Below are 21,184 nucleotides of genomic sequence, written 5' to 3'. Positions count from 1 at the left end.
GTTTTACCTTCAAAGGTCCATTGATTGCAAAAGAGTTTTATTTAATTTTGCTTTTCATATCTTAGGATGTTGTAGAGAGATTTAGTTTGGTGGGCTTCAATCTGGAGTCCTTTTAAGTTGAGAACAAATTAGATCGTCTTGAGAGGGCTACTTGCCAGGCCTCTCAAATCAATGAAATAATTCAAATTGCAGGTCTCACTAACCTGCAAGTGGCCCCTACTATGTGGGACTTGCATGGGACCTACTGTTCTGGATGATTTCATTGGTTCGAAAAGCCTGATGGAAGAACCACGCCGATCCTCCCAGAAGTCCTAATGTTTTCTCAAGTTTTGAAAGTTAAGGCTAACCTTATCCCCTTAATCTTTTCTTAACTAGTTCAAGTGTCACTCACGACACATGATGTTTCTTTATTATCAAATTTTTTATATCGCTATGTATCGTTATACCATTAGATGACTCAAATTATCTTTTTTCCATTGGTTGAAACCTTATGCGCAACCATGATCCTCCTTCATTGGACAGTAGTCTGACTCTTAATTAACACTATAGATACCACATTTCTCATCCCATTTGGAAATAATGGCAAAGATATATGATTTGTGATGAGATACCATGTAATGTGGGTAATACCTAAAGGGATTTTGGAGCTTGGAAAATGTTAAGAAAAAAATTATATAAAAGAATTTACTTTTACTAAATTAGTTCTCTAAATGCAAAGCTTAATCTTGATATGCACTAGTCTATAGAGAATATGCACTCGTCTATAGAGAATATGCACTCCAATCTTGCAGTTTTGGCCTAGATGGTTCTTCAAGGGGTACATCATTCAATAGTATGTCCCAAGAATTAAAATACTCAATTATCCTACTTACAATAGAGAGTTGAACTCTAAGATAATATCGTTTAAAATTTCTAGTAAAATTATTTTTGATGAATAATCCATTTAGTAAGTATTTGAATCCGGGTCATCATAAAATAAAAAGTTCTATCCACTATTCCTTGTAGTTTGCCCTCTATTCCTACATGCATAAATTTAATAAGATTTTAAGGAAAGAACGAAAATTAGAAGGGGCAAACAAAAGACACTCACCTCCCGGACGTTTAGTATAAAAAGATAAGACTTCTCTGAGTTTCAAAAAAATGTTACAAACTTCCCTTGAGAGTACCAAAAAAAAAAAACACAAACCTCCACGAAAAAAAACTTGTCGTTTTTTAAATACATGGGAGGTTCGTATTTTCTGTGGACAAACTTCACGGAGGTCTTGAAAATTCTTGAAATTTTAGGAGAGGTCCTTGAAATTTTTGAAACCTTAGGGGTTGTTGTCTTTTTTTCCAAACCTCATGAGAAGTCAGCGTTTTTCCCCATTAAAAATTTAAGAGTATCGGGAAAATACATAAAAATAGCCATGTGAAAAGTAGAATTTAGTTAACAAAGCAATTTTGTTTTGTTCTCGGCACAGTTTTAATTTAGAAATTTGTTAATAATTAAATAATCACGCAAATAGCTACTTTATAGTTATTATTTAATTATCAGAGAGAGAGAGAGGATTAAAAGGAAAAAAAATTTAAAAAAAGGAGGAAAATCTTTGGCCAACACTTGTCCATGCTTCATTAAGGAGGGAGCGAGAGAGGAGAGAGCGAGAGAGAGAGAGAATTAAAAGGGAAAAAAATAAGTAAAAAAAGCAGAGAGAAAATTTACAACTTACATGTACGTGTCCAACTTATTTATTATTTTTATTACATAGGAACCGAGCCACCAACGAGCTTTCGGACCCCTTGGTGGGGCACCAAACCGAAGGCTCACCGTCCTCCGCCCCCAGGTCTCGCTGATCAGGGGTAAAGTTAGATGCAGACACGACTTCTGGCACGTTGGAAGTTCGGCCAAACCCGAATCCCAAGACACATCCCATCCATCCACGGTCCCCACTTAGCTCAGGAAACTCTCACTTTCACGGTCCTTAGGGCTCACGCAGAGCGAACTCTCCACCATCCACTGTCCCCCTTGCTCCACAAGAGTAACTCTCATCATCCCAGGTTACACTGGCTACTGAGTGTATCTACCTAGAATTGAACCCTCAATGCTTCTTCTTACTTGCTGATGTCTTTCCATCGCGGCATGTCGTGGGGCATATACTTTATTATTTAATTGTTTGAGAGGGAGAGAGAGAGTGTGAGTATGTGTGACGCCCCGATTTACGAACCAATTTTTTATATATAAACAATAATAAATACTCACACATCATCAAAAAATAGTAAAAATCAGCCATGGCAACAAAGAGGGTACCCCAATAGGACTAGACCCAGAATGGGCGACCAAGTAAATAGTTCATTTCATTTATACACCCTACCCTTGGAAGACAGTATATACAATAAACCAGATTAATACCTAGAGTATCAACATATAATCATATATATATACACATTACCATCTTCATATCCAAAAACAACACAACCCTAGGGGAATCACACTTCCCTAGCCTAAGAACTCACCTTATATATCAAGGGTTTAGCTCCTACCATCTCGGAGCTCTATACCTGCCTATGTTTATTCCCTTAAAAATTAGATAGTTTGGGTGAGCACATATCAATTAAGAAGGAATAAATTATGTACAGTGTGGGCACCAAATAATATAGTGAATTATAGCAATACTTTACTCTTCAAATCATTATTTATCTGAGAAATACACTGAGAAGATGCAATTATCATAATCATATAGATTATAAACAACACAATCTTGTTCTAAGCTTAAAATCATTTTTCAGTTCATCATTTTCAACACATATTTACCAATGAAGTTCTTGAGAATAAGGAAGATTACCCGCCCATATGGTTAGCTTCCCCTGCCCTAACACGTTTATGCAGTCAGGTATGACCACATCTGATATCTATTGGGGCACTCACCTTCTTTTAGTAAGCCCTTACGAGGAGAGTTTCACTTCACCTCAATTATTTATATTATTAACTCACACGAATCCATTCTCAATTTTAATCATTCTCTATTTCTCATTTTTCATTATTTCTTTCATTTCTCATTTTAGCCCATTTTATAATCTTTAACTTTCAATTCCATTTCACTATCCAACTCATGAGTATCCTTGGTATCTAGTACCAACATCCACGTTTGTAAAAGGCTACCCTAGGATCTTTTTTTTTCCACGCCATGCTTCCCCCCATGGTTAGGGTGTGTGCGGCCCGAAGGCTGGATCTAACTGCGATTGCCGACCCGGTTGATCAAAATATTATCACATTATCTCGCGTCTGTATTAGTACGACTGGCCTGGCCTATAGCCCTATTTAGACTCAGGGGGCACAACAACTCTACTATACGGCTCATCAACTGCCACGCCACACGCTCCAAGAGTTCGTGTTTGTGGTTGCAACTACAAAACCACTAGCAACAGTACCGTGCTTAATATCACAACCCATCATTAGGGTTTCCATAGTGACCATCCATCAAGCACCTTATCATTACACATACCCGCACGGAACGTCCCATTATGCGGTATTGGCATCACCACATCAATCACATTTCAATGATCCCATTACAACTCTCGCACTTTGTAATGTTCACATTTCTTCTCTAAGTATTCACAGTAGTATACTCAATCAATCATCACATTTCAACTTTCCATATTGGAGTATTCATGTTTGCAATATATTCTCATTTTCTTATTCTCAACTCATATTCACAATGCCATATTTATATTTCAGTGACTTCATTTCAATTCAAGTATTCGTATTTCAACTATTCATATTGACAGCATTTACATTACAATATCATATTCCCATTTTCACATTTCAGTATTACCGTTGCAGAATTCTCGATGCAATTTTCACATTTCCAATATTCATAATTTAGAGTAAGTGCCATCATTTCAATATACACATTTTGGGATTCATATTGCAATAATTTCATTTTCAGCATTCACAATTCATCACATCATATCAACAATATTTTCATCATTTTCTATTTCTTCCCATCCTTTCAATACACATTTCATTCTCATAATAATATATATAACCCATTTCGTGAATTTCCACACTTTTCAATAATACAAATCATATTCTCATATTTCCTTATTTATTATAAAAAATATTTCTATAATCATATTTCATATTCCAAAATATCACAATTCAATATTACCCAAATGCCACACATTTATATGATATTTATATCATAATAATTTTCAGACAAAATACCATATGCTCATTTTCACATATCAATTCAAACAGTAGCTCTAAAAATACTACTATAATTTATTCCCCTTACGTGGCTTATTGAGAGTCTCGTTAAAACCCAAATCCTACGCCCCTGACGCCCGAAACTCAAATCTTGCAATTCACATTTTCCCTAGATTAATTAGCTCATTTTCCAAAATAATACCCATATAACCTTCCCTAGGCTCCATATACTCCAAATTAACATTTAAACTAATATTTAACACCCTTACTTGGTTTCCTGAACTATGCCTGCAGCGTCCCGAAATTACACTCATGGCGCTTACCCGAACGCTGAATTTAATAATCCAAATTCAACCTCAGAATGCCCAGTATTCTAGCATTTCTAAAACTACATTAATTAAATAATAATTAGCCATTTAATCACCCCCCCTTATCCTAATTTTGGGGTTATGTATACGACGACCCCACGAGAAATCTGCTCTGCTAGACTCGTAGAGAATTATCCTTAGATTCTCGTGGTGGTGTCCGATCATCAATTAGACTTAATATTTATGAGAAATTGAGGTAAGAGTGGGAATCTTACCCCATGAGATATGCCTACGTCGCTCCTACGATGAATCTGCTCAGGTAGAAATGACAGTGGTGAAAAATGGAGTCCAGCGGTATTTTCTGATTTTTGATCGCGCAAATATCAACCGAAAAATTGAGGAGAGTAGGAGAGAGAGACGGAGGAGTGAGAGAGAGCGTGAGAGACCAGAGAGAGGGGGGCGTCTGGATTCTACAGAAGATGAGATTTCAATTAGAAATCTCTTCAGGTAACTTCATTTTTCCTTTTTTTTTTTTTCTTTTACTTTATCCATTATTATATACTTATATATATATACATTATATATAGTAACTTATCCTTATATATATATATATATATATATATATATATATTTAAATATATACATATACATATAACCTACAAATTTCTTAATTTAATTAATTTCCTTAACAATGTTTAATTAATTAATTATTTAATAATTTTTTTTAGGATCACTACACCTAAATATTTTTGGGGTCATTACATCATTCCCTCCTTATAAAAATTTCGTCATCGAAATTGCTATTCATCTACTTTTCATCCTTAGAGAAAACACTTTCAATCTTATTAATTACCCTCACTTATGGCGGAGGAATACCGTGAAAACTGTGATTACAAAGAGGGTTTTGGGACATATTTCCTTAGCATAGAAACGTAGAATACGTCATGGATTCTAGATAGGACCAGTGGCAATGCCAACCTATAGGCAACTAAACCCACTCGTTCAAGAATCTTGAATGATCCAATATACCTAGGGCTAAACTTACCCTTCCTCCCGAACCTTATAACTCCCTTCAACGGTGCCACTTTCATAAATACGTGATCTCCTGCGTCAAACTCCAACTCCTGCCGGTGAGTATCTGCAAAACTCTTATGTCGGCTCTCTGCTGTTGTAATCTTGCCTCTGATGAGTCTGACTTTATTCTGAGTCGTGTATCAAGCTCGGCCCCAAAATATATCTTTCCCCAATCTCCTCCCAGTATAACGGGGATCGGCACCTCCTGCCATATAATGCCTCATATAGTGTCATCCTAATGTTGGCCTAGTAGCTATTGTTATACGCAAACTCGACTAGTGGCAAATACTGCATCCAACAACCTCCAAAGTCTGGCACACATGCTCGTAGCATATCCTCTAGAATCTGTATCATCCTCTCCGTCTGCCCATCTGTCTGAGGATGAAAAGTTGTGTTGAATGACAACTGAGAACCCATGGCCCTTTGCAAACTCCTCCAAAAACGAAATGTGAATTGTGGGTCTCTATTTGAAATTATGAACACTGGAACGCCATGGAGTCTAACTATCTCTTGGATATATAATTCAGTCAATCTGTCTGTGGAATAGTTAACTCTGATCGGCAAAAAGTGGGTAGTCTTTATTAGTTGATCCACAACTGACTAAATAGTGTTCTATCCATGCAAAGCCGGCAATACTCCTGTAAAAAAATTTATCGCTATATGCTCCCACTTCCACTCGGGAATGTGGGGTGACTGCAATGGTCCCACTGGTATCTGATGCTCAATTTTCACCTGCTGGCATGTCAAAATAAGCCCAGGTCATTTAAAACAGGCCGGCCCAAAACAGGTCCCAAGTCATTTTTAAAATAAGTCGGCCCACTTTTCGAAAAACAAAAGCCCGTGTCTTTTAAAATGGTTGGGCTTGAATTGAGTTTTAAAACTGGGTCGGCCCAAAAGAGGTCCCAAGTCATTTTTAAAATAAGCCGGCCCACTTTTTAAAGAAATAAACCCCATGTCTATTTAAATGGTTGGGCTTGGATTGAGTTTCAAAACCGGGCCGAACCAATTCAGAAAGAAATAGGGCCTAGGTCATTTAAAACAGGCCGACGCACTTTCCCTTTTCAAATATAAAACCTGAGTTTATTTAAATAGTTGGGCTTTGTGCAAAACAAACCGGCTTCGAGTTCCTTTTTTAAAAATAGGCCCCAAGAATAAATGCGCCCCCCCTTTTTTCTTTTTCTCTTTCTTTTTCCTCGAGTTTAGGTATTATGACTGCTCCACGTCTTTTCAAAATCCGCCTCGGGATTATTTTCCGCCGCCTTGTGAACATAATCCTCCACTGAGGGGACTGCACAACTCCCATAGCTTACCTCGCTCACAAACTTTGGGGGCTTCTCGATGCACGTCGCCTCTCTCGTCTTTCTGTCAGACACACACTTAGCATGGCAATCCTTTTTATCCTATTTAAACGGACTTCCTCTCACACTTAAACACCACAAGCAAACTCCACGCGTGATTGTAACCCATCTTTGGCCATCCTCTGTTACGAGAAACCGTACCTCGACCATCTCAAATCTCTCAACACTCCTAAACGTTTCTCATGGCTGGGGCTTCATCTTCCAAGCGGGTTCCTGATTTGAATGTGGCACCAGAGGTGCCATTCTGTTCTAATGCTCTCGGCTCCTTCCAACTCTCTCCTCAGTTCCAAAAAGAGATGCTGAGGAATGAGACAGTACTGGCCTCGATGTCTGATCCTGGCATAGCCAACCAGGCACTCTATCACAGTGCCCAGGCGATGTCCTCAACATCTCACCTAGCCCGTCGTCTGCAGAGACAGAACGAAACTGTGACCCTCCTTGGGAATGAAACCTACATCTTACGGACGAAATACCAAGAGGAACAGCAGAAAACGAGGGAGTTAAGGCAAGAAAATAATATGTTAAAACGGGAGGTCGATGATTTGAGAAAAATGGTAGCAGTTTACTCCAACGACCTTGGGCCTAGAATAGCTGAATTAGAGAAAAGCCGGGAGGACATCCAGCGGGAGCAAAAACGGCTCAAAATCATGGCATATGGAAAAGGTCCGACTTCTCGTTCTTCAGCCTGAAATGAAAATCCGTCCGTACGTGACCTGAAAAAGATCGAATTTTTTTTTTTTTTTTTTGTGGTTTTGGGAGAGTTTTGGTTGTAATCTCCTAGGACCGTGACTGTAACCACGGTATTCCTCCGCCATAAGTGAGGGCAATTAATAAAATTCGAGTGTTTTCTCTTTCCCTTTTTTATATATTTTATTTTTTTTTTTTTTATTTTTTTTTAATTTTTTATTACTGAGGACAATAGTGTTGCTGGTACACTAAATCGGTTTGTAATATCCTCTGAATGGCTCGTTATGGATGTAAAAATTTGGGTCACGGGGGTACAATGACCAAACCCCTACGCTGGTTGGCTATGGATGCAACAGAATTAATCAAAAAAAAAAAAATCAATCAAGCAAGTATGAATGAATGGTGCTTTACTGCCATATGTATGCGTGTTACTAAATTGCGATGCTTGAATGCAGGGGCATGTTGTTATATATACATGATGTCTGTTACATGATATGTCTGTATGCTGCTTCCTATAATGGGAATGCCTTTCACTAAATGCATGAGGATGCATGAAGTGCATGCATGAAATGTATGAGGATGCATGGCCCTTCTTCTCGATCCCGGATCTTGGCCACACTTTTAGGTTCTAGTATGGCACGATGGTACCCGACTTCGCCTTAAATGGAACTCAACAACTGCCCTGGTTTCATCCATACGCTATTAGTCTTTACCGCGTTTCGGATTCCAAAAGGGTTTCGAAATCTGGCCCAGTGCTTTTCTCGTCACGAGTCTGACCATTTTCAAATTTCTACAGGCACTCAAAATCTGCCCCAGTGTCTGACTGTCAGTACTTTTCCCGAAGATACTCAACCTTTGTTCTGTCAGCGCTTTCCTCAAAATCCAAAGATGCTCAATTTCTGCCCCAGTGTCTGGCTGTCAATACTTTCCATGATCTTCCAAACTTAGGGATTGTTTAAGATCTAACTTGGCAGTTAATCACTGACGCTTCCAGAGATTCCCAAAACTCGAAGGAGTACGCCGAATCTGACCCAACATTCCTTCATTACCGATGTTTGACATGCTTTAGGCTCCCCATTGGTGCCTGAACACCCTCCTGGTGTATTGGGTTCCTGATTTTTGACCTCAATAAACGGGGAATCCCTAATAATGAGAATAATCATGCATTTATGTCTTTAATGTGCTGAATCAGGACGTCAATTTGTGCGAAATAGTTGTTCTGTTACATTCAAAATTTATTCACGAAAAAGATAAGTTTTACAATAGCATCCCTTGTTTTAAAAGGTATCGACATTAATTTGTGAAAACTAAAACCTTTTGTTCTCGCGAAAACTGCCCCTATTTCAACTAGAAGGAGACTGACCCTTTTGGTACTGTAAGGTTGAATAGTGCCTTTAGGTCCATTGTTTGCTCAAGGTTTATTTTGGTACTTTGCTTCACATTTCGATCTCTGGATGGTCTTTAAGACTCGGGACGAAACGTAGGCTTGGGGATTTAGGTTTTCAGAAGAATAAGGAAACCAAGGCTCAAAAACCCATCCCATGGCAACAAATCCTGCCCCAGTTTGGGGCGAGACATTTTTGCGAGAGTTTGACTGAACTCGTCCTTTTGAACAAGCCGCCTACGTACCTTTTCAGGATCAGGTCATTACGTAGTTCAGACTTGTCATTGAGTCTGACAAATCATTAGAGACAACAATGTATACCAATCTGGTCAGGACTTCATTGGGACGTAATGTAGGCTGGGGGGTTATAGGTTAAAGAAGAAAAAGGTTAAATAAGGCTCAAAATCATCATTTTCATCAAGATTAATTTGGTCAAGGATCACATGCATAGTATGTCCTTTATTTTCTTTCTCATTTCTTCTTTCTCTTTCCATGTGCTTTTACTGCTCCCTTTTGTTTTTCTCTTTCATGAAGGGATTTTGTCATTTTTGTTTGAACTTCATTTGGGACTGATTTCTTTTAAACTGCCCCAGTGTGTGGTGTGATCCTTTGACGGGTTAATCAATAAATGAATTTTTCAGGCTCAAAAGGGTTTGCAAGAGATTTCTTCTTTGAATTTCTTTTGGGTAGCAGAAAAATGGTCTGCCATCATTTTGATAGCCCATTGTTGTCTCGCATGATTTGTCTGACCTTTGAAAATCCCAACCCGGTTTAAATTTTGGGAAATGACTTTTTCAAAGAAGATGGTTTCGATTTCAAAGCTCAAAAAGGTTCATCAAGTGATTAAAAACATTGGGTTCTTTAAGGGAGCTGGTGGTCCAAAAATGGCCATCCGTCATCTAATCGAAACAATGAGCAAAGAGGGAACATATGAAATAACACTGTGATCCTTTCATTAATTTCTTTTGGAGATGTATACAACCATTAGGCATAATATTTCTTTACAGCATCAAAGTTAACAGGGTGCAATAGGTCAGTTTCGTCCATATTTGCTAACAGTAGGGTGCCTCCTGAGAACGCCTTCTTTACAACGTAAGGCCCTTCATAGTTTGGTGTCCACTTGCCACGAGGGTCTGTATGAATCGGTAAAATCTTTTTCAGCACTAGGTCCCCCTCCTGAAACTGTCGGGGCCGCACTTTTCGGTTAAACGCTCTCATCATCCTTCTTTGGTATAGTTGTCCATGGGCCATGGCGGCCATCCTTTTCTCCTCAATTAAGTTTAACTGGTCATACCGGGATTGTACCCACTCTGCCTCAGCCAACTCTACTTCTTTTAGAACTCTTAGAGATGGGATCTCAACTTCTACAGGGACCACTGCCTCCATTCCGTACACCAAAGAGAAGGGAGTAGTGCCCGTGGAGGTTCTAGTCGTAGTCCTGTAAGCCATTAGGGCGAAGGGAAGCTTGTCATGCCAATCTCTGTAAGTTTCTGTCATCTTCTCCAAAATGTTCTTAATGTTTTTTTTGGCTGCTTCCACCACGCCATTCATCTGTGGTCTATAAGGCATTGAATTGTGATGCTTAACCTTGAACTGATTGCATAGCTTGGTCATTACTGCGTTGTTCAGGTTCTTGGCATTATCCGTGATTATTCTCTCAGGGACTCCGTACCGGCAGATCAACTCTCTTTTGACGAAACGACTCACTACATTCTGTGTGACACTGGAATACAAGGCGGCTCTACCCATTTAGTGAAATAATCGATTGCCACAAAGATGAAACGGTGTCCGTTACTGGATTTTGGGCTTATTGGCCCGATCACATCCATGCCCTAGGCTGAAAAGGGCCAAGGTGCGAAGGGAACATGAAGTGGGGCTGGTGGGACTTGGATCCGATCACCGTAAACTTGGCACTTATGGCACTTTCAGGCGTAGTCAATGCAATCTCTCTCCATGGTCATCCAATAATACCCACTCCTAAGTATTTTTCGTGCCAATGAGTAGCCTCCAGCGTGGGTACCGCAGACTCCCTCGTGAACCTCACGCGTGACTTGTCGGGCTTCCTGTGCCTCTACACACCGTAGGAGGGTCATGTCATGATTTCTTTTGTACAAAACTTCACCATCTAAGAAGAAACCCATGGCCAACCTTCTAATAGTCCTCCGATCATTACTGGATGCCCCTTCGGGATACTCATTTTTCTGGATGTAGGTTTTGATATCATAAAACCACGGTTTTCCGTCGGCCTCCTCTATCACCGTGCAGTAGGCAGGTTCGGGTTGTACTCTGATATGAATAGCTTCGATCTTCACCCCTTCTTCTACCTTGAATAAAGCTGCCAGTGTGGCTAGTGCATCAGACATTACATTGTTTTCTCTTGGCGTGTGAGAGAAACTGATACTGTCAAACCCTTCTATTATCTTTTGAATGTACTCTCGATACGGTACTAACTTGGAATCGCGAGTTTCCCATTCTACGGTTAGCTGATGAATGACTAAGGCCGAGTCTCCTCTTACTATTAGTTGCTTGACACCCCGATCTAAAGCGGTCTGCAAACCCAATATACATGCCTCGTATTCGGCTATGTTGTTAGTACAAGGGAAGATGAGCTTAGCTACCACCGGATAATGTTTCCCATCTGGCGATATAAGCACTGCGCCTATGCCACGTCCCCAAACATTGACTGCCCCATCGAACAACATCCTCCATTCTTCGAAGTCTTCTTCCTCTTGGGTTAGGGAGTTTATATTTTGGTCTGGGAATTCGAACTCCATAGGTTGGTAATCCTCCACGGCTCTTTCAGCTAGGTATTCGGCAATGACACTACCTTTGATAGCTTTCCTGGTGACATAAGAAATATCATATTCCGTCAACAACATCTGCCATCGTGCTACTCATCCAGTTACTGCGGGCTTTTCAAACACGTACTTGATTGGGTCCATTTTGGAGATCAGCCAGGTGGAGTAATACAAGGTGTATTGCCTCAGCCTACTGACCGTCCATACCAAAGCGCAACATGTTTTTTCCAGATTAGAGTACTTAGACTCATAATCTGTGAACTTCTTACTAAGGTAATAAATGGCCCTTTCTTTCCTCCCGGTCTAATCATGCTGGCCCAATACGCAACCCATGGAGTTTTCTGAAATTGCCAAGTACAAGATTAAAGGCCTTCCGGGTACTGGTGGCACTAGTACTGGGGGATTCAAAAGGTACTCCTTTATTTTTTCAAAGGCCACTTGACACTCTTTGTTCCACTTTTCTGGGTTGTTCTTTCTCAGTAGCTTGAAGATGGGTTCGCAGGTGGTGGTTAATTGAGATATGAACCGAGCAATGTAGTTGAGCCTACCCAAGAAACTTCGCACTTCCTTTTCAGACTTTGGGCTAGGCATCTCTCGAATGGCTTTGACCTTGTCAGGATCTACCTCAATCCCTTTCTCACTCACTATAAACCCCAATAGCTTCCCGGACGTAGCACCGAAGGTACATTTTTCTGGATTTAACTTCAATAGGCACTTCCGGAGCCTCTCGAACAATTTTTCCAAGTTTAACGCATGGTCTTTCTCATTTCGCGACTTAACGATCATGTCGTCGACATAAACCTCAACCTCCTTGTGCATTAAGTCATGAAAAAGGGTTACCATAGCCCTCTGGTAAGTGGCTCCGGCATTTTTTAGTCCGAATGGCATGACTTTATAGCAGAAAGTCCCCCATAATGTGATGAAAGTCGTTTTTTCCTTGTCCTCAGGTGCCATCCTAATCTGGTTGTATCCGGAGAATCCATCCATGAATGAAAATAAAGCATGCCCTGCAGTATTGTCCACCAACACATCAATGTGCGGGAGAGGGAAGTTGTCCTTAGGGCTTGCTTTATTTAGATCCCGGTAGTCGACACAAACTCGTACTTTACCATTCTTCTTGATTATTTGGACAACGTTGGCCATCCATTCATGGTACTGGGCTACCTCCAAGAATCCTGCCTCAAGCTGTTTCTGTACCTCCTCCTTTATCTTGAGTAACATCTCCGGCCGCATTCTCCTCAGTTTCTGCTTTACTGGCTTTGAATCTGGGTGAAGTGGGATCTTGTGGGTTACTAAATCCGTATCTAAACCTGGCATGTCTTGGTACGACTAGGCAAACACATCTCGGTATTCCCTTAGTAATTCAATCATTTTGTCTTTTTCTTCACCCTTTAGTAGTGCCCCGATTTTCACCTGCTTGGGTTCTTCCTCGGTTCCAAGATTAATCATGACGGTGGGATCGCTACTGGTCAAGATTGGTTTTTCATCGGACTTTAACATTCTTTCCATTTCAGGGGACAAGTTTATTTCTTGATCTTCAACTTTAGTTTCATGGATTAAATTTTCAAAGCTAATGTCGATTACTTGGCGAGGGATTCTGGTGTTGTTATTTTCTTTATTCCTGCATGAAATTAACAAACAAATTTCGACAGTCGATTTCCAAAATGCACATAAATGACAAGGAATACATGATTCATTTTCATTAAAGAGCTTCCCTGATTTTTCAGTGGCCGAGGGAATACAAAAGAAAAGCAGAACTAAACAAATCCTGAAAAGATCATTACATGATGATATCTGGTAAATCAAAAGAACTCCAGTTTTGAAGCTGTACTCCTGGTTGGAGATGACGGATCCACTCTGTAGAAGTGTTTGAGGGGACTTCAGCATCCAATACTGATATACTTTATTGCCCCAATTCTGCCTCCAGGTTGGATTGACTGCTTTTTACGAAAGTCCGGCTGATGGAAGGGAGGTACAGTCCTTCCTTAGAGCTTGTTTCACCAGTGATTCTTTCCATCCTCCGCATCTTCTTCTCTTCAACTTTCTTCCTTCGGTCTGCCGCCGTAGGTATGTAGCCAAGGCCATATCTGTCTTTCACTTCCTTAAGAATTAACGGCTTTTGGATCCCCTGTAGGTATTTTCCAAGCCCTTTTTCTGAATGGTACCCCTGTCTGATCATTTCGGACGCCATCATATGCACTGTGGCGGAGATCTGAGGGCATGAGATTGGAGATCCTTCTGCTATAGTTGTGACATTTATGATCTCGAAGGCTCGGAACGAGTCCTCCAATGCCTCTTCTGTGACTTCCACATAAGGAGTGGAAGTGGGCTTTGTTATCATAACATCGGTTTCACCATATACACAAACCAATTTCCCATCTACTACAAATTTGACCCGTTGGTGCAGAGAAAACGGAACCGCCCCGGTGTTATGTATCCACGGCCTCCCCAATAAGCAGCTATAAGACGGGGTTATGGCCATGACTTGGAATGTAATGTCGAAGGTGACTGGTCCAATTTGCACGGGAATTTCAATAGATCCCACCGATTCCCTACGGGTGCCATCGAAAGCCCGCACAGTCAAATTGTTTTGCCTTATGTAGGACGGGTCAACAGGCAGTTTTTGTAGGGTCGTCATGGGCATGACATTCAAAGATGACCCATTATCAATCAACACTCGTGCAATCATGTGATCTCGACATTTAGCGGAAACGTGCAATGCCTGATTATGCCCTTGTCCTTCCACGAGGATCTCCTCATCAGCGAATGTAATGTAGTTGGTAGCCGTAAGACCACCAATCACATGATTAAAATTATCGATGTTGATGTCTTGGGGAATATAGGCCTGATTAAGAGCCTTTAATAGGGCTTCCGAGCTCAACAACAATGATAAAACAGAGATATGGGCTGGCATCTTCTTCAGTTGATCAATGATGTTGTATTCACTTTGTTTAATAATCTTCAAGAATTCTTCGGCTTCCTGAGATTGAACTGGCTTCTTCAAGTTCCTATTCTGTTCTTGGCTAGGTTGCACCTTCTCCAAGACCTCCGGCGTATAAACCCTTCCACTTCTGGTTATCCCTCTTGCTTCAGCAGCACTGCTAGTTTCTCTTTCGGTGAGTACTTCACAATTGTATCTCCATGGCACTGCCCGGTCACTGTGGTATGCGAAAGGGCGAGGGGCTGAGATCAATACCCGAACTGGGGCCTCTGGGACTCGTGGGGTTTTTTTCATGATGGAGATAAATGGTCTGTTGGTGAATTGGGGATGGTCAGATTCCCCTATGACTGAAACTTCATTTGTTTTCTGAATGCAGCTAACTTCCACTCGTTTGCTATCAATCAAGCTACTTAGAAAAATCCGGAAAGTCTCACATTGTTGTACTGATTTTTTCGTAGTATTTTGGCATGCGCATGGGGCGCCTTTAGGGCAAATAGCCTTTAGTCCTGCTAGGCCTGCCGTTGTCAGTTCACTATACACCCAGTCTAGCGTCATTTGCTCCCATCTTCTTTCAAATTTTTCCCCATCTTGTTTTTCGATCATTCCAACATTGTCCTTCCCATGGTCAGGCAAAGGATTCTCTTGAATACCAACCGGCTTCGCATCGAATGACAACCAACCCGTGTCCCTCAAATCTTGCACCTTGTGTTTGAAGGCCCAACATTGGTCAATAGGGTGCCCTGGAGAATTGGCATGGTACGTGCATCGGACCTCTGGATTATACCAATGCGGGGGAGGATTTGTGAGAGGAATCCCGGGGATGGTAGATATCATCCTTTGTTCTAAAAGCTGGGGGAATAAGTCTGCGTATGACATGGGAATCGGTTCCAATCTCCGAAAACTTTTGGGTGTATTCCTCGTGTGTGTTTGCTGGCTCGGGCGAGTTGGTATGTTCGGCTGGGCTGGCACAAGCGCGGGGGCCACAAACTGGGGTCTGGGGCCCATATGCAGTGTTTGGTTTACTACTGGTTCCATGTAGAAATTTCCCCTAGGTTGTTGACTTCGGCTTCTCTGTCTTAGGCTTCTCATAGGTCCCTGTATCATTTGGGTCTCTTCTTCCTTTTTACCTTTGACCCACTTCTTACTTGGGCCATTATCGGTAGCGCCAGTCTTTATCCGTCCAGCTTTGACGTCGACTTCCACTCTGGCCCCTGCCGACACAATGTCCATGAAGTTATGAGGGGTGGACCCTACTAGATGTGAACGGTAGGGATCTTTTAACGTCCCTACGAACATCGATATTGCCTCACGGTCGCTGACCGGAGGGTCCACTTGAGTGGCCGCGTCTCTCCAACAGTGTGCATACTCCCTGAAAGTTTCTGTTGGCTTTTTTTCCATTTCAGAAAGAAACATCCTGTCTGGAGCCATTTCCAAGATATGACGATATTGCGCTTCGAAGGCATCGGCCAAGTCACCCCACGTGCGGATCTAGGCCTTATTCTGTTGGACATACCATCTAGCCACTGTCCCGGTAAGACTACTGCTTTAGAAGCAATGCATCATCAACTTCTCATTATCGGTATAGGCGGCCATCGACTGACAATACATCCGGAGGTGGGTCTGAGGGCATGTGGTCCCGTCAAACTTCTCGAAGTCTGGCATCTTAAACTTTGGAGGAATGACTACATTAGGGACTAGGTGGTAATCTGAGGGTCTGGCGGTACTGGCGGTTCGAGTCCCCTCTATGGCCCTTAGCCGTTCTTCCAATTCGTCACAACGGTATTCCGTCGCGGTCTTGCTTGTCCCTACACCCGCAACCGCTGATGAGGGCATCCCTATTCCTGTCACTATTGGGATAAAAGGTGGCGTGCCATGCGGCGGTTTCTCCGAGGTGAATGGGGGCGGACCAGAAGATTGCCCATGAATTGGCATAAAACTGGGCGGGTGGATAGGGTCATTTTCTTCTTCATGATCCTGATCTTGGACTGTCTTCCCTTTGCTCAACAATAGGTCCAATATCTTCTTTAGTTGATTGCTCAACTCTTCCTGCCCCTACTCGATCCCCATAACACAGCTCTCTAACTGTTCTGCCATGGCCTTAGCTTTTCCACGGGTGTTGTATGGGTGCGTACTTGCCTCAATCTTGCTGGATCTCAGTCACGTCCAACTTGTTTCCGCCTCCCTGTTCATGAAAACCCGCATCCTTCAGAATAAATGCATATAATGGATGTTTATAAGTATGTATGAAAAAGGTGCAATCATGCAGTCCTATGTGCTTTAGCCAAGGTTTTGAAAAAAATCCTTATCATTTCTTTCAAATTTTCATACAACTTTTAGTGAGAAAAATAGAAAATTTCCAACTAGTCTACATAGGTGTCAGATCCTGATTTCCTGGTCCGCTCTTGACGAGGTAGCTTGAATCGTCTGGGGTTGGTTCTGACTTTGTGAGAGCCGCACTTTCCACCTTCTGTTTCAGTGCTTTGTACTGGGCTTCCCATTAGTTGGCCTTGTTTACACAAGGCTCCATCTTTTCAAGTACTTTGTTGAAATAGTATCTCTGTTTTTCATACTGCTTCTCTAGGTTTCGTATGTACTGAGATTTTTCCTCAATTTCTGCTCTTGACTCCCTCAATTGTTGGACTTTTTGATCAAGCATCTTTTGAAGTCTCTACTTCTCTTTCCCAAAACTGCCGATGCTTTCTTTGATGGCGAGCCCTGAATCTTTGGTCACTTGCTTGGTTCAAGTTGAGGATCTACTGGACCCTGTTTTGGAAACTGTTCTCTGGAGGTCATTCTTTTAGACGGACACATAGTTTCTCTCGACCGTTTCTCATCTGTCAGAGTTTTTTCCTTGCACAGGAACCGAGGGTCCACCCTGTCACGTTTCCATAGTTCATAACTCTCCTGGACTCCCGAGTTCTGACTGGTTGCTTCGACTATGTACACATGCCTCCATCATACAAAAAATTCCCGGATCTTTCTTTGGCTATCATCATCCTCATATATGAACTGAGCGTCCGCCAGTCCATGGGTCATGGGCACAAACTGTGTTGCACCTACTTGCCTTTGGAACATGAGTGGTGCGTAGGATATTCCACCCCAGGGACCTAGCAGTGGGACCCAAGGAAGGTTTCCACATCTATATATCACTTTGGGCTGGTCGATCCACGGTGCCTGCCATACAATCCCCTTGCTGACTAGATTGTGAAGTCTGTCTTTCCATTCAGTCCTGCTAGCATGTTCCTCCCAACGAGCTACTTCGAACTCTGCTAAAGGTATTTTGATTGTTGAGAAAGAAGCGCGAAAGAATCCCTGGATGCATGGCAAATGGCTCATCATCCACACATAAAGCAATGGCACACAGCAGGTCAAACGAGCATGTCTCCTAATTCGGCATCTGTTAAGAGATCGAAACGTTTCAGCAAGAATACCGTAGACTGGGTTCACCCCTTCCTTTACTTGTGCTATGAAGGCAATGGTGGCATGATCGATGATTCCCAGTTCCTTCGGGAAGATAAGTAGGCCGTAGATGGCTAACGCCAGCAGATGCAGTTGGACTTCTTCCTTTCCTTCCTTCTTCATCAACTCTTTCAGGCTTTCCCAAGTGACCTTTGAGTCTCCCAGATTCTGGACCTTAAGCTCGGTGGCCCTGAACAAATCCTTGACGACAGAGGTTCGAGTGGGTGCGTACGTTCTGTAAGGCGTTGGCAGTTTGGCCAGATGCAATAGTGAAGTGTATTCTTCTATGGTGGGAGCAAGGTCTACCCCATCTAGAGTAAAGCAGCAATATGACGGATTCCAAAATTCCACCAATGCTTCAATCATGTGGGAGTTTACGGAAACATGCAATAGAAAACCGATGTGCTCGTACGTCTGAGAAAAAGTCAATCGTCTCTAAGGCGTCCACCCTTTCCAAATGTCTCTTAGCTCCTTTAAGGAATTGGATCGAGCGTTGATGTCAACCCTGTCTGGTATCTCAGGCACCGATTCCTTACTTGTGCTGTCGCCCCTCTTCTTTTGTTGACTTTTGGAGTACAATTGTACCACTAGTTCGGTTTCATGATGGACTACTGTGCTCCCCATGAGTTGGATTTTAAACAGAACCTTGGCCAAGAAGATGGGAATGCCTAGAATGAAATGCAGGATGCAACATGTTTTAAATCTCAAGTTATAATCATATCAAATCACAGGGAGAAGGATGGAGCCTCTGTCCCAATCCCGGGGTAATTATGTACATAAGGTCCTCTAAGGCTCTACCCTAGGCAAGGGATTATGGAAAATCATGTGTGGTTAAGCTCTAACCCTTATTGAAAAAGGTCCCCAGATTGAAACTTCATCCTCCCTCACAGAGGTCCGGAAAAAGCTTGCACTGAGCGGAGTGGTTCGCGGGTTCCCATAGGCCATGCCACATGGGAACTGGCACTATTACACTCCTTTCTAATCCTAACTGGGAAAGCCCGGGTGTAGAGCTGTGAGAGTGTGTGAGTTTAACCATTTCAACCTACACCCCCTACCCCACATCCATCCATTATTCAGAACACATGCTTGATAAAATAGCAAGGGAAACAAAACATCATGCTTATCCAAGGTACTGCTAATCACATACATAGCGAAAACAAACAAAACCAAACACATGCTTATTCATGAATCAAAGTAAGCAAGGCATTCACAACTATTCATGTATATGTAACCAAATTTGTACAAAAATGAAAGGGAGTAATCAAAAAGGCTTATTTAGATTTGAGATCGGGATAATTCTTAATTAATCACTGGCTCAACTCTCAACGTCCCTAGCGGAGTCGCCAAGCTGTCGCGACATCCCAGACCCGGCCCAGAGAACCAATCTCTGGTTTAAAAATGGGTTCGGCTTGCAAACTGGGAAAAATGAATGTGTATTTTGAAAATGTGAATTTTGTGGAAAACGATGTGTGGTGGAGTCACCATTAACCTTTTGAAGTGTGGTTAGAACACTTGATTGCTACCCCATTAGGGGTAGAATCGGTCTGCATCACCAAAATCGGGCTCGAGAGTATGGTTATGCAAAGGGAAGGTATTAGCACCCCCTACACGCCCGTTCTTATGAACGGTACCAGATTAATAAAGAGTTTTCCCTAAATAAATGTAATAAGCCTTTAAAAATTACTCCCTTTCAAAAGTCAAAAAAAAAAATGAAAATACTATATAGGTATTCCCTCAGAACCGGGGCAATCTAGTACTCCGAAGAGTCAATGTTCTCGTTTGCAATCATCGGGAAGAAAAATCAAAAATAGGATACAAAATACGCTCCCGGGGATTTTGAAATCTATAGGTTTTTTTTTTTTTTTTTAAGTATCAAAAATACTATTTCGGGAGGTTTTTGAGATTTGTTCGGGATTGGAATGAATTTTTCTTGTGCCTAAAAAGATATTTTTGTGATTTTTCCTAAGTGTGAAAATGATTTTTGTGATTTTTCCCAAACTTTCAAAATAACACAAATGAAATCAATTGAAACCAAAATGTGAAAATACTTTTGGAATTTTTGAAAATTTCATGATTTTTGTGAATTTTATGGATACAACAATAATATACAAGCGAAATGGAGAAAACTGGGGTGAACCAGTTTGGGAATGGTGAGCCAGTCAAACGTTGACCAGTTTGGGGGGGAAAAACCAGTTTAAGGTCTTGGTCGAGACCAATGATTTTCTGGGATTTTCCAATGTCCTTCTGAATACAACAGAATTTTAGACAACAATCACGAAAGTCATGGTTTTAAAGATATGCCTTTAGAATATATTTTTGAAAATCTTGAATGTAGGGAAACAAATCTAACCTTTGCCAAGCATGTTGGAAACTTTCTTGGATTTTCTTCAAAAATTATCAAAGGTAAATAAGTTTCAAAGCTTTAAAAATTTTTGAATTTTCTTTGAAAATTTTTCTGAATTTTTGTGTCTTTCATGAAATTTTTTTTGTTTTTGTTTTTATGGGTTAAAAGGAAGCTATTTAAAGTAAAGAAAAGTGAAATAAAGTCAAATAAACCAACAGAGGCCGATTAGGGAAAGGGGGACGGAAATGTAACATAAGAGGAGAAAGTTCATTGGTTTTACCTATCGTCTTTTTCTCCTTCGGTCTTCCTCTCCTGTCTGTGAATCCGCAAGGGTTAGTCCACAGCGCCTTCCCGAGGGTTGTTCTTGAGCTTCGACTCGAGGCACTAAGGAGTATCTTCTTCGAATGGAGTGACCCGACACCGGTAAGAAATGGGATCAATCGATCGCTTGATCTTCTTTCGCTTTCCTCTGCTCCAATCTTCTTTTCCTGTTGGTGAATCTACTAGGACCGCTCTACAACGTCTTCCCGAGAGTTGTTCTTGAGCTCTGATTCGAGACACTAAGGGGTGCCTTCTTCAAATGGTGTGACTCAGCTCCAATAGGAAACAGGATTAGTTGACCTCTTGATCTTCACTAAAAAAAACTAA

The 21,184-nt window shown here is 41.4% G+C and overlaps 1 protein-coding gene across 1 annotated transcript; it reads right to left on the bottom strand.

Moving 5' to 3' along the window:
* Positions 1-13,695: 13,695 nt before the first annotated feature.
* Positions 13,696-16,161, bottom strand: LOC131158753 (uncharacterized). The gene has a single exon (XM_058113609.1). The coding sequence runs from the start codon at positions 16,159-16,161 to the stop codon at positions 13,696-13,698; it is 2,466 nt and encodes an 821-aa protein (XP_057969592.1).
* Between the last annotated feature and the right edge of the window lie 5,023 nt (positions 16,162-21,184).

Source organism: Malania oleifera, chromosome 6, assembly GCF_029873635.1.
Source record: "Malania oleifera isolate guangnan ecotype guangnan chromosome 6, ASM2987363v1, whole genome shotgun sequence".
In the NCBI taxonomy this organism is placed as follows: Eukaryota; Viridiplantae; Streptophyta; class Magnoliopsida; order Santalales; family Ximeniaceae; genus Malania; species Malania oleifera.
The sequence above is the reverse complement of the archived record's forward strand: the minus strand, read 5'-3'. Positions and strand labels throughout refer to the sequence as shown.